This window comes from Scyliorhinus torazame, chromosome 21 (genome assembly GCF_047496885.1).
Source record: "Scyliorhinus torazame isolate Kashiwa2021f chromosome 21, sScyTor2.1, whole genome shotgun sequence".
Lineage (NCBI taxonomy): Eukaryota > Metazoa > Chordata > Chondrichthyes > Carcharhiniformes > Scyliorhinidae > Scyliorhinus > Scyliorhinus torazame.
This window is the reverse complement of record NC_092727.1, coordinates 46,613,583-46,626,951: the sequence shown is the minus strand read 5'-3', so window position 1 is coordinate 46,626,951 and position 13,369 is coordinate 46,613,583. Positions and strand designations below refer to the sequence as shown.

General features: G+C 44.5%; 1 protein-coding gene across 5 annotated transcripts in view; it reads left to right on the top strand.

Moving 5' to 3' along the window:
• Nucleotides 1–9,464, top strand: part of ccdc15 (coiled-coil domain containing 15) — a 72,715-nt gene extending 63,251 nt beyond the window's left edge. For all 5 annotated transcript variants that reach the window (XM_072486755.1, XM_072486752.1, XM_072486751.1 and 2 more), the window contains one exon: nt 8,303–9,464. In XM_072486755.1, coding sequence (XP_072342856.1) covers nt 8,303–8,418 — 116 coding nt within the window. In that variant the 3' untranslated portion in view covers nt 8,419–9,464. The remainder of the gene's footprint in view (nt 1–8,302) is intronic.
• The last annotated feature ends 3,905 nt before the right edge of the window (nt 9,465–13,369 follow it).

Sequence of the window (13,369 nt, the reverse complement as noted above, 5' to 3'; positions counted from 1 at the left end):
GGAAGTAATATGGGGGGAGCAATCACGCTAGAAAGGGATCTAGCGGGGAGGGGGGGGGGAGAGACAACTGGGTTGCTGCTGCGGAAATCAAAAAGGAAATGGCTAAAGAGTGGGTGGACGGGGATGGAATGCGACGCCTGGGGAGCGAGTGGGAGCGCGGAGGCGGGATATGGGACTGGCCTAGAGAAGGTGATGGCTAGTCAACACGGGAGGGGGGCAGGTAGCCCCCTAGTGAGGCTGATCACATGGAACGTGAGAGGCCTGAACGGACCGATTAAAAGGGCCCGAGTGCTCGCGCACTTGAAAGGACTAAGGGCAGACGTGGCTATGCTCCAAGAGACGCACCTGAAGGTGGCGGACCAAGTTAGGTTAAGGAAAGGATGGGTGGGACAGGTGTTCCACTCAGGACTAGATGCAAAGAATAGAGGGGTGGCCATATTGGTGGGGAAACGGGTAGCATTTGAAGCAAAGAACATCGTAGCAGATGGCGGAGGTAGATATGTAATGGTGAGTTGCAGGCTGGAGGGAATGGAGGTCGTGTTGGTTAATGTATATGCCCCGAATTGGGACGATGCGGGATTTATGAGACGGATGCTGGGTCGTATACCGGACCTGGAGGTAGTAAACTTGATATTGGGAGGGGACTTCAATACCGTGCTGGACCCAGGGCTAGATAGATCCAGCCCGGCAGCGGCCAAGGTGCTCAAGGGGTTTATGGACCAAATGGGGGGGAGTGGATCCATGGCGATTTCTTAGACCGAGGGCCAGGGAGTTCTCCTTCTCCCATGTCCATAAAGTGTACTCCTGGATAGATTTTTTTGTTCTGGGAAGATCGTTGATCTCAAGTGTGGAAGAAGCTGAGTATTCAGCCATAGCGGTTTCGGACCATGCCCCACACTGGGTGGACCTGGAACTAGGAGAGGAAAGGGAGCAGAGAGCACTCTGGCGATTAGATGTGGGATTGATGGCGGACGAGGGAGTGTGTGGAAGAGTGCGGGGGTGTATTGAGAGATACCTGGAGGTCAATGACGACGGGGAGGTCCGTGTGGGAGTGGTATGGGAAGCACTAAAAGCGGTGGTCAGAGGAGAGCTGATCTCCATTGGGGCCCACAAAGGGAAAACAGAGGCCAAGGAAAGGGAAAGATTACTGGGGGAGATTTTAAGGGTGGATAGGGAATTTGCAGAGACCCCGGAGGAGGGACTGTACAGGGAGAGGAGACGACTCCAGACGGAGTTTGACCTCCTGACCACCAGAAAGGCGGAGGTGCTGTGGAGGAAGGCACAGGGGAGGAGGTATGAATATGGGGAAAAGGCTAGTCGCCTGCTGGCTCATCAGTTGCGAAAGAGGACAGCGGCGAGGGAGATAGGGGGAATTAGAGACGAAAAGGGATCCACGGTGCGAAGAGCAGGGAAGATAAATGAGGTGTTCAAGACCTTTTATGAGGGACTGTATAGGTCCCAACCCCCAGAGGGAGAGGAGAAGATGCGGCAGTTCCTGGATCAATTGAGGTTCCCGAGGGTGGAGGAGCAGGAGGTGGAAGGCCTGGGGGCACCGATTGGGGTGGACGAGGTTATTAAGGGGCTGGGGAACATGCAAGCAGGGAAGGTTCCGGGACCAGATGGGTTCCCGGTGGAATTTTATAGAAAATATGTGGACTTGTTGGCCTCGTTGTTGGTGAGGACGTTCAATGAGGCCAGGGAAGGAGGGACTTTACCCCGACAATGTCGGAGGCGACGATATCGCCAATTCTGAAGAGGGATAAAGATCCGTTGCAGTGCGGGTCCTATAGACCTATTTCATTATTGAATGTGGACACCAAATTGCTGACAAAGGTACTGGCATCGAGGATAGAGGACTGTGTCCCGGGGGTGGTGCACGAAGACCAGACAGGGTTCGTAAAGGGGAGACAACTGAATGTCAACGTGCGACGACTATTAGGGGTGATAATGATGCCCCCAGTGGAGGGGGAGGCAGAGATAGTGGCGGCAATGGATGCAGAGAAGGCATTTGATAGGGTGGAGTGGGAGTATTTATGGGAGGTGTTAAGAAGATTTGGGTTCGGGAACGGGTTTATTAGCTGGGTCAAACTTCTTTATGGGGCCCCAATGGCAAGTGTAGTCACGGGTCGGCAAAGATCGGAGTATTTCCGATTATACAGGGGAACAAGACAGGGATGCCCGCTATCTCCACTGTTGTTCGCGTTGGCTATTGAACCTCTGGCCATGGCGTCGAGAGACTCCAGGAAATGGAGAGGGGTGATTAGAGGGGGAGAAGAACACCGAGTCTCGCTATACACGGATGACCTACTGTTGTATGTGTCGGACCCAGCGGGGGGGGATGATAGAGGTTATGCGGATGTTGAGGGAGTTCGGAGATTTCTCGGGATATAGGCTTAACATGGGGAAGAGTGAACTATTCGTGATACACCCAGGGGACCAGAGTAGAGAGATAAAAGGCCTGCCTCTAAGGAAAGTGGAAAGAAACTTCCGATACCTGGGGATTCAGATCGCTAGGAGCTGGGGAACCTTGCACAGACTTAATCTGACACGATTGGTAGAACAAATGGAGGAGGACTTCAAGAGGTGGGACATGCAGCCTCTGTCGTTGGCGGGCAGAGTGCAGGCAATTAAGGTGATGGTCCTCCCGAGGTTCTTATTTGTATTTCAATGTCTCCCTATACTAATCACTAAGACCTTTTTCAAAAAAATAGACAGGAGCATCACGAGCTTCGTGTGGGCAGGGAAAGTCCCGAGGGTAAGGACGGGGTTCCTACAACGTAGCAGGGACAGAGGAGGATTGGCGCTACCGAATTTGGGCGACTACTATTGGGCCGCCAATGTGGCGATGATTCGTAAATGGATGATGGAGGGAGAGGGAGCGGCGTGGAAAAGACTGGAGAGAAAGTCCTGTAAAGGGACGAGCTTAGAGGCGCTGGTGACAGCGCCGCTACCGCTCTCAACAAAAAAGTTTACCACGAACCCGGTGGTGGCGGCAACATTGAATATCTGGGGACAATGGAGGCGACAGAGAGGTGTGCGGGGAGCCCTGTGGGGTCCCCAATCAGGAACAACCATAGGTTTGCCCCAGGAAGAATGGATGGAGGATTTCAGAGCTGGCACCAGTTCGGAATTAGGAGGGTGGGAGATTTATTTATAGATGGGACGTTTGCGAGCTTGGGAGCATTGGAGGAAAAGTATAAGTTGCCCCGGGGAAACTTCCTTAGATATATGCAGGTGTTCACTAGACAACAGGTGAGGGAATTTCCGCTGCTCCCGGTACAGGGGATTCAGGACAGAGTGCTTTCGGGGGTGTGGGTCGGAGAGGGCAAGGTGTCAGAGATATACCGAGACATGAGGGAAGAGGGGGGAGGAGTTGGTGGGCGAATTAAAAGGAAAGTGGGAAGAAGAGCTGGGGGAGGAGATAGAGGAGGGTATGTGGGCTGATGCCCTAAGCAGGGTAAATTCCTCTTCCTCATGCGCCAGGCTTAGCCTGATTCAATTCAAGGTGCTACATAGACCACACAAAACGGGAGCAAGACTGAGCAGGTTCTTTGGAGTGGAGGACAAGTGTGGGAGGTGCGGCGGAAGCCCGGCAAACCACGCACATATGTTTTGGTCGTGCCCGGCACTGGAGGGGTATTGGAAGGGAGTGACGGGAGTGATTTCTAAGGTGGTGAAGGCCCGGGTCAAACCAGGCTGGGGGCTAGCTCTATTTGGAGTTGCGGATGAGCCGGGAGTGCAGGAGGCGAAAGAGGCCGACGTTGTGGCCTTTGCGTCCCTAGTAGCCCGGCGTAGGATTCTACTCATGTGGAAGGAGGCGAAATCCCCCGGACTGGAGGCCTGGGTAAACGATATGGCGGGGTTCATAAAACTGGAGCGGATAAAGTTTGCCCTGAGAGGATCGGCTCAAGGGTTCACCAGGCGGTGGCAGCCATTCCTCGACTACCTAGAGGAACGTTAGAGGAAAGACAGATGACCAGCAGCAGCAACCCAGGGGGGAGGGGGGGCGGGGTGGAAGTTTTAGTTTATGTTAAACGATTAGATTACCATGTTGATTAGCCATTTGTTTATTGTTAAACTTTCTTTACTGTTATGTTTGTTCTGTAAGGGGAAAAAATTTTGATCGAAAAAATTTCAATAAAACATAATTAATTTTTTTTAAAATAAGGTAAATTGCATCTTTGGACCTTTCCATATATACTAATCCACAGTATATCAATTAACTAAACCAAATCAATCACAACAGGACAGTATTATGCACTATGTGAACTTTAACTTACTCTTTTCCAGAGTCACGAAAGATAAAGTTGCACATAGCTGTATTTATTAGTACTACTTGAATTTACATCAGTTATAATGATGCAACACCATCAAAACACTAAGCATTAATGATCATGGGAAAATATTTGAATATGTAAAATTGTCCACATGAAATCTGGTTGTTGTCGACACAATAGTAATTTAAGTGTACACATCATTGCAGCAATAACTGAGTTTTGCTACATATATATGGTGTTGATGACATTCAGTTATCAAAATTATAGTATGGTTTTGCAAGATTAGGTTAAAAGTTTTATTTTAGAAGTATTTGTAAAGTTCCATTATTCAATTTTTGGCCTGATAGGAAGATACGCAACTTCTGCAGTAGTAGGTTGACTGATGGAACAAATGGAAATAAATGAGTGTAATATGGTAGCCATTATAGCGATGTGGTTGCAAAGTGACTCCAGGTGTGATCAGAATATTCAAGGGTCTTTGGTGTTTCAAAAGACAAGAAGTAACGAAAAGGAAGTAGGGTGTCTTCCTTAGTAAAGGAGGAGATCAGTACATGAGTGAGAAATGATCTTGGTTTACAGGATCAAAATGTAAAATAATTTTGGATAGAGATAAGAAATATCAAAGAAAAGAAGACACTAGTGGGAATTGTTTTATAAGCCCCCTCCCAAGAGTAGTGAGACTAGGACATAATGTACATCATGAAATAATGGGGCTTGTAAGAATTGTGGGAAATTTCAATCTTCATATAGATTGGACGAATCACACTGGTAAAAGTACTCTAGAGGATTACTTCATGGAATATATTTAGGACATTTTTTTCTTTTCTTCATTCTTTATTAGTTAAATACAAACACAACTAGTACTACTTTGGGACTGTAGGACAATATGAAATTAATAGAGGCTTGTTTTTTTCATGATCTGTAAAAATCCTTGTTCACCATCACGATCCGCTTCATCGACCATTTCCTGTAACTCTTCATCAGCTAGATTTTCACCCAGTTCTTTAGTAACTCTCTTAAGGTTCTTGAATGATATCTTGCCAGTGCCATCACATCAAACAACCAAAAGGCTTTCATAATTTCTTCCTTGGAATCTTTCTCACTCATTTTCTGAGTCATAGCTCGGAAGTCATTGAAATCAATGCTACCAGATCAGGATATTTTCTTATAACATTGTGTTCTGGAATTAACAAGGAAACAGGCCTTGTAATGGGTCGTGAATAATTATTGACCTCCGTAAAGGGTCCTCTATGTATCATGATGACATTTTACATTCAGTTAAGGGTGAGAAATTTGGGTCTAAAATTAGTGTCTTAAACTTGCATAAAGGCAATTACAAGGGTATGAAGACAGAGTTGGCGAAAGTGGAATGGGAAACTAGGTTCAAAGGTAAGACGGAAGAGAAGCAGAGGCAGACATTTGTGAAAGTTAGTGGTATCCAGAAGATTGGGAACATTTAGAAGCTAGACTGACAAAAGGAAGAAATTGAATATGAAAGTAAATTAGCAAGAAATATACAAAACAGACAATCACAGCTTCTACAAGCGTATAAAAAGGAAGGCAGTAGCTAAAGTAAGCATTGTTCCCTTAGTTCGGACTGCGGAAAGAAGAAAAAAGCCAATAAACTTTGAACAAATATTTTTTTAATCTGTCTTCACACTGGAAGACACAAGCATCCCACAAATAGTAGAAAATCGAGGCAAAAGGGAGGGAGGAAGGAACAATCTAGTACAAAAAGTACTGGGAAAATTAATGGGACGTAAGGTTGACAAGTCCCCCTGGACGTAATGATGGTGTGGCTACAGAGATTGGGGGGGGAGGGGGGGGGGGGGGAAGAAGAGAGAGAGAGTAGAGACAGGACTGTTGAATTGAGACCACAACCAGATCAGCCATCATATTATCAAATGGTGGCTTAGATTCAGAAGGGCTGAATTGTCTAGAATCATAGAATTTACAGTGCAGAAGGAGGCCGCTCGGCCCATCAAGTCTGCACCGGCCCTTGGGAGGAGCACCCTACCTAAGCCCACCCCCCCCCCCCCCCCCCCCCCCCACTCTATCCCCATAACACAGTAGCCCCACCCAACCCAACCTTTTTGGACACTAAGGGCAATTTAGCATGGCCAATCCACCTCACCTGCATATTTTTGGACTGTGGGAGGAAACCCCGGAGGAAACCCATGCAGACATGGGGAGAAAGTGGAAACTCTGCACAGCCAGTGACCCAAGCTGGGAATCGAACCTGGAACCCTGGAGCTGTGAAGCAAGTGCGCTAACCACTCTGCTATCGTGCCCCCTACTCCTGCTCCTGTATCCTGTGTTCCTATCTTTTGGGCCTATGTTCATTAATGTTTAGGAAAATAAAAGGTGATCAGAATCATATAATATCCTGACGGGGCTTGATGGAGTAGATGCTGGGCGGATGTTTCTTGTGGGGGTCGGATGTTAAACTAGAGGCTCAGTTTCAAAATAAGGGGTCTCCCATGTAAAAAGACAATGAGCTGGAATTTGTTTGTCTTTGAAATTCTTTTCCACAAAGCAATGGAGGCTCGGTCATTAACAGAGGCTTAATCAACAAGGGGGTTGAGGATTATGGGGATGGGGGGGAAGGCAGGAAAGTGGAGTTACGGCCACAATCAGATCTGCCACCATCTTATCAAATGGCGATTAGGTTCACTGGACCAAAAGACCTCCTATTTCTTCTCTTATTCTCAAAAATCGAGGATTGATCTTTCTCTTTCTGGGAATGCCTCCAGTGTGCCTCGAGGCCTTGCTTTCCTGCAGGATTCATGAGACACTTTTTTTTTTTGTGATGACAGACATTTGCACCCCAAGATAAGATTATATCTTTCAAAAGTGCTCATAAAATTGCCATTGTAGCCACCTGAGTTGGCCAACTCCCGATGTAAAATGGAGAACAGCAAAGGCTGCAGGGAAATTCAGCCTACACAGGCAGAAACCAGCAGGTGCAAGTTTACTGTGTATTAAACTCTGCAAAAGCCCAGACAGCATCGATACAAGCAGCCATCAGCATAATAATGTAGCAGCCATCTACATACTAATGCGCGATCCCTGGGAACAATCGCAACATTTGGGACAAACAAAGCTAAGCCAGACTCCCCGGTGCCAGCAGGGGCCAACACAAAAGAGGTTAACGATCACCTCAAGACCGCCCATCGATCAGGGAACCGCTCCAGTATTGGAGAAATCAAACCAAGCGATTGGAACAAAGTCCAATCACCTGGAACCAGGTACGGGGTCCGCCCCGAAAGGCGGGAAGCCCCTGGGGACTATAAAGTTAAGCCCCCAAGCTCAAATCGTTCTTCTTGACAGGGTCACTCAGCAACGTGAACCAACCCTTGAGAGTGAACTGTCCAAGCTGCCGCATCACTGAAGTAAGTCTCAAGTCGACGCTTGCTATGAGATAGGCGCTCCTAGCTACCAGTCCATACCGGCTTTGAATCCCGCAGTTTCAGAATCCGAACGAAAGGCCATTTGTTCCCCTGACCTGGTGGGCCAGTCCGAAGCTAAGTATAGGCCTGTTAGTTATAGAACTAGCTTAGCAGCAGAATTTATGCATGAGTAGCGATTTACTGTGTATAATAAATGTGCTTTGATTTGAATCTTACTAATTGGTGTGTTGAGTTATTGATCATTACTTGAACTTGAACCTCGTGGCGGTATTATAAAGATACCTGGTGTCTCGAGAGCAAAGGTTATAAAACAGAGCCAATTGAACCAACCAAAAGTTAGCAACACCATCTAGATGGTCCATGATCGGTTCTAGAGACACAAGGAGATCTCTGCCCTCAGCGCATGCTTAACGAGGTTGGCCATTATTTAGATTTATGGAGCAATGATATCTAGTTGGTTATTGAGTATGTATTCTGCACAGTTTAAATCCAGTTTCAAATATCTGAAAGGAGCAAATTTACAAAATAATTTTATATCAAACTGATCTAAAGATTTCAATGTATACTTGTGCCATATTTTATCTCCCTCCACTCCCCTATCTCCCATACCCACAGTGTATGTCAAAGCATTACAATCTGTATTATCTTCATGCGATGCTTGGGATGGACACTGTAGAAATACCTCAATGAAGAAGATTGCATCAGTGCACTTGTATTCAGCCTGGAAATGATTCAGCTGCTCTGGGAAGTTAGATTCACTTCAGCAATCAATCATCACCAAAAAGACTGATCTCTGGAAATGTCCGAAAATGTACAGGTGTCGTTTTGATAACAGTGGATGATCAATTATTGGTGTTGTTTTTACATAATTATATGAGAAATGTATTTTTAAACTGTCTAATCATTTTTATGAATTTTGTAATTGAAGATAAAAGGTTTGGTAAAATTGAAAATATCTCCAAAGGCCATTTTAAAGAAAAACGATAGTGATTTCTAAATTTGTTGATTGTCGGTTTTGTAAAGGACAGCTTAACTTCCAAATGCAAGGATCATTATTTAACATCTTACAATTGCCTATCTCTTCAATTTACTCTTTTATTTTTGCTTTTATTTTCCATTCTTCCTTGGTTTTATAAATGGAGACCCTCATGGGGAGATGTTTTGATTTGGGAATAGATTGATCTGCCAAGACCAGTTATCCCCAGATAAATTTCATCATCTCGCAGGCAATCCCAGAGTAAATACCAGCTTAATTATTTTGCCAGGATAGATGCAAGTAAGGGGTACTACTTTTCATATACACAGCAGTTGTCGTCGACCTCCAGTTTGCATCTCTCCTGGTTTATACAGACCCTGAGGCTAACAGCTACACTGTAAATTTCTAATAGAACCCTGTACCTTTGTCAGAAACAGCTAAGCATCCCAACTAATGGTGTGAAAACTTCTGAGTAACCAAAATCTAACATAACACAGGGCAGAATTAGCTGTCCACTGCTTTCAGTTTTATTTTGTGGTGCTGTTGTGTTTGTTTCATTTGCATTTGTTATTTATATTGAAGTTTTTTTAATGTAGTGTCTATCCAATAAATAAACAGAATAATTTGAAGAAAGCATATTTAGATTTGTGCTGTTGGTTTCATTTTATATGCAATAACTTGTCTAAGGTATGAATTTGTGGTTTACTTATCAATGCAATTTATTGACCAATAATTTTTTTTTTTAAATGTCTCACTTGTATGAAGAATATTTGCAATAAAATCGGAGCTAATTGAAATTAAGCTTATACATTGTCTGAAGATTGCTGCATCAATCTTGTACTCGTACATTTATTGTGGAGTATTCCTGCTTAAGTAGAGGCATTTGTAATTAAACAAAAATGCACAATTGGAATACAATTTCAAAAATCTGTATGGGTGAGAACAAGGACATGTGGAGTGGACAAACTGATTGTAGAGGAGTCCATTCAAGTGAGGGCACTGAAAAAGAATGTTGTAGTGATAAAGGACAGTCCAGTCAGGATGATAAATACTGCTCTCTGCAGCCAAGATCAGGCGGTCTGAAAGTTGTGTTGCTTGGTGCCTTAGCTGGAGAATTTGGTGGAGGAGAATGTAGGAACGAACAATTTGGCTTAAACTAATAAGGCTATGTACAGGTGGTTGGAAGAACTGGATTCTAAATTAACAAGCAAAACATCAAGGATAATGATCTCTGGATTACTACCTAACCCACCTGAAAATTGGCATAGGTTCAAACATGGCCCGAGGGAATGGTGTGGGAAGAAAGACTTTCAGTTTATGGGGCACTGGCACCAAGACTATGAAAAGTGGAACTAACTAGAGCTGTGGATAGTGGGAGTTTAAACAAAAAGCTGGGGGAGTGGTGGGTAAAGTTGTCAGGTACAGGGAAATATAAAAAGCTAACAAGAAACGTCGCCATAACAGAGAATTGTGATTTGGATAAGGACAGGAAGGACAGAATTCATGCTAATAGTACAACAGAGAATAAGGTTAATGCAAACAATACAGGTAGTAGTTTAAATAAATAACCTTTATTGCCTTATTATCTGTATGCACAAAGCATTCCAAATAAGATAGATCGGAAAATGTTGCAAATATAGTTTTTTTAATATCTAAATATTCCAGGATACACAACATTGCAAAAGACAGAATGCAAAAGGAGACGGGTACCTTGATAGTAAAGGATTAACCAGCCTTTCATGTGGGACTTTGTATGGATTTTAAGAAAGTTTTCAACAGACAACATCTGCATTCCCTTCATCAATATTTGTTTTGGAATGCCAGCTACCCTTTTTATGAGTATTTTAGATGCCATTAATTGGTTAGATTTGAATCCAGAAATGATTGGATAGTGTTTCAAGCATCCTTTGAAAAATAATCCACTTTGCATGGGATACATTTCTACTCCATGATTGAATTATAAACTGTTAAATAAACTTTATTGTCACAAGTAGGCTTACCACTGCAATGAAGTCACTGTGAAAATCCCCTAGTCGTCACATCCGGCGCCTATTGAGGATACACTGAGGGAGAACTCAATGTCCAAATGACCTAACAGCACGTCTTTTGGTATTTGTGGGAGGAAACTGGAGCGCCCAGAGGAAACCCACGCAGACATGGGGAGAACGTGCAGACTCCGCACAGACAGTGACCCAAGCCAGGATCGAACCTGGGACCCTGGCGCTGGTAGGCAACTGTGCTACCGTGGGGTTGTTGTGTCGACGCGTGGGCACGGATTGAGTCATGTGATAGTTTGTGACATCGTTGGCTGCCTCCCAGGCTTTGCCTCGGTTAGATCAAGCCTTTGTAGAGTTAACAGCTCTTCAGTAAACCTGTCTTGTTATTTGCATTCAACCCTATGTGCTTCTACTTCACATCCGTTTGTCCTGAGAGTACAGAATATAGCAAGATAGAAAGAATACTGGCGATGAGGAACAGATTAAATTGTTTTAAAGCAAGAAAAGAGAATCAAAGCTTTTGATGATGAGGCAGAATCAACAGTGGGTCAGCCGATTGCACTTGGCATCAGACCGTCAGGTTGTGGGCAGAAAAAAAAGACAGACCTAAAATTAAAACTCACCCTGAGGAGTTTGGGCTACAGAGCTTGGCATGTGCGCAGTTATTAAGGCATGGAGGTAGAGTGAGACAGAGAGATTTCATGCATTGCAATAAATCCAAGACCAGCTGCTATAATTGGCTTGTATTGCAATATAATGTAGACTGTTTAATTTAAGGGAAGTTGCGAGTAGATAGTGATATCACAATAAAATGGCAGGACAGTTTGGTACGTTGGCTCATTCAAGGAAGAATCTGAAAATTGGAAGCCCTATGCAGGAAGTCCTTAGCTAACAAGATTTCCAAGGATCTCGTAGTCCCTGCTTTCCTTAGCACCACTGGCAGTAGAACTTTTTAATCTACTCCTGTCTGATTCAGCCTAAGAAACCTGGCAGCAAACCATTTTCAGAATTAACTAAGACACTGGAGGACCATTATTCACTCAAACCACGAATAATTGCGGAGTGTTTTAGATTTCACAAGCAATCAACTAGAAGGAATGAATATAACACAGTTTGTTGCAACACTAAGGTGACTCACAGTATTATGAATGATTGGAGACTGCCTGGTTTGTGGGCTAAAGAGAGGCCATACAGTGGAAATTGCTAACTGCACAAAATTGAAGTCTTAAAACAGTCTTCGGGATAGCAGTTTCGATGGAACTTGCTGCTAAGGAGGCTTCTAAGCTTGGAGTAAGCACCAGGATCCATAAAATAGCCGCCACACAGAAAATGTCTACCCAGCCAGTTATATCTGAACTAATGAGACTTGCGGATGCAGAAGTCTTAAAACCCGTCACCACGAGTGACTGGGAAACTGTTACTGTGCCTGTAATGAAGCAGACAGGATTTCCATCAATCCAGTTTTATGTGCGGATCAATACCCGTTACTGTTGATTGAGGATTTGTTCAGCCAGCCGAGCATGAGGACAGGTGTTTAGCAAAATCGACCTATTCAGGCTTACCTGCAAATGAATGTTACAGCTGCATCTCAACACCCATTCACCATTATAACACAGGGCTATTCTGCGATAGATTACCTTTTGGTATAACGTCGGCACCCACATTTCAATGGTCCATGGATCAAATCTTAAGCGATCTACTAGGGGTACCATGTTACCTTGGTGACATACTGATCACTGGTATCAACGAACTGGAACACTTCGGTAACCTAGAAGCTACATAGAAACACCTTCAGATGCATGGTCCTTGTGTCTGGAAAGAAAAATGTGACTATTTTCAAATGTCAGTACAATATTCAGACCTTGTGATCGATAGCAAGGCACTTAAGAAGATGGAGATACTGCAGAGGCCCCGCAAACAACAAATGTAACACAGTTAAGATCATTCCATCAGAAGTAGGGTTAATTAACTATGATGGGAAATTTGTTTTTGAATCTTGCGATCCTGCTTAAACCATTGCATAAAACAAGAATGGCAATGGACACCAGAGTATGAAAAAGCAAATCAGTCAGTTAAAGAAGCACTAAAGAAGTTAAAAGAGTTGGTAGATTTCAACCTGACGTTATCTCTACAACTTGCCTGTGACACCTCACCATATGGCGCCGTAAGGGTGGCACGGTAGCACAGTGGTTAGTATTGTCGTTTCACAGCTCCAGGGTCCCAGGTTCAAATCCTGGCTGGGTCACTGTCTGTGCGGAATCTGCACGTTCTCCCCGTGTCTGCGTGGGTTTCCTCCGGGTGGTTCGGTTTCCTCCCACTGTCCAAAGATGTGCAGGGTAGGTGGATTGACCATGCTAAATTGCCCTTAAGTGTCCAAAAATGTTGGGTGGCATTGCGGGGATAGAGTAGAGATGTGAGCTTAAGTGGGGTGCTCTTTCCAAGGGCCGGTGCAGTCTCGATGGGCCGAATGGCCTCCTTCTGCACTGTAAATTCTATGAAATCTATGGAGCTGGGGCAGTGATGTCACACATACTATCTTCAGGAAAGGACCAATAGCTTTTGTGATGCATACCTTAAGTGCTGAGTCAAACTACGCTCCATTGGAAAAGGAGGCACTGAGTATTATATTTGGTGTGAGAAAATGTCATCAATACCTCTATGGTCATCACACATCGCTGATGGACCACAGGCCGTTAACAACTATTTTTG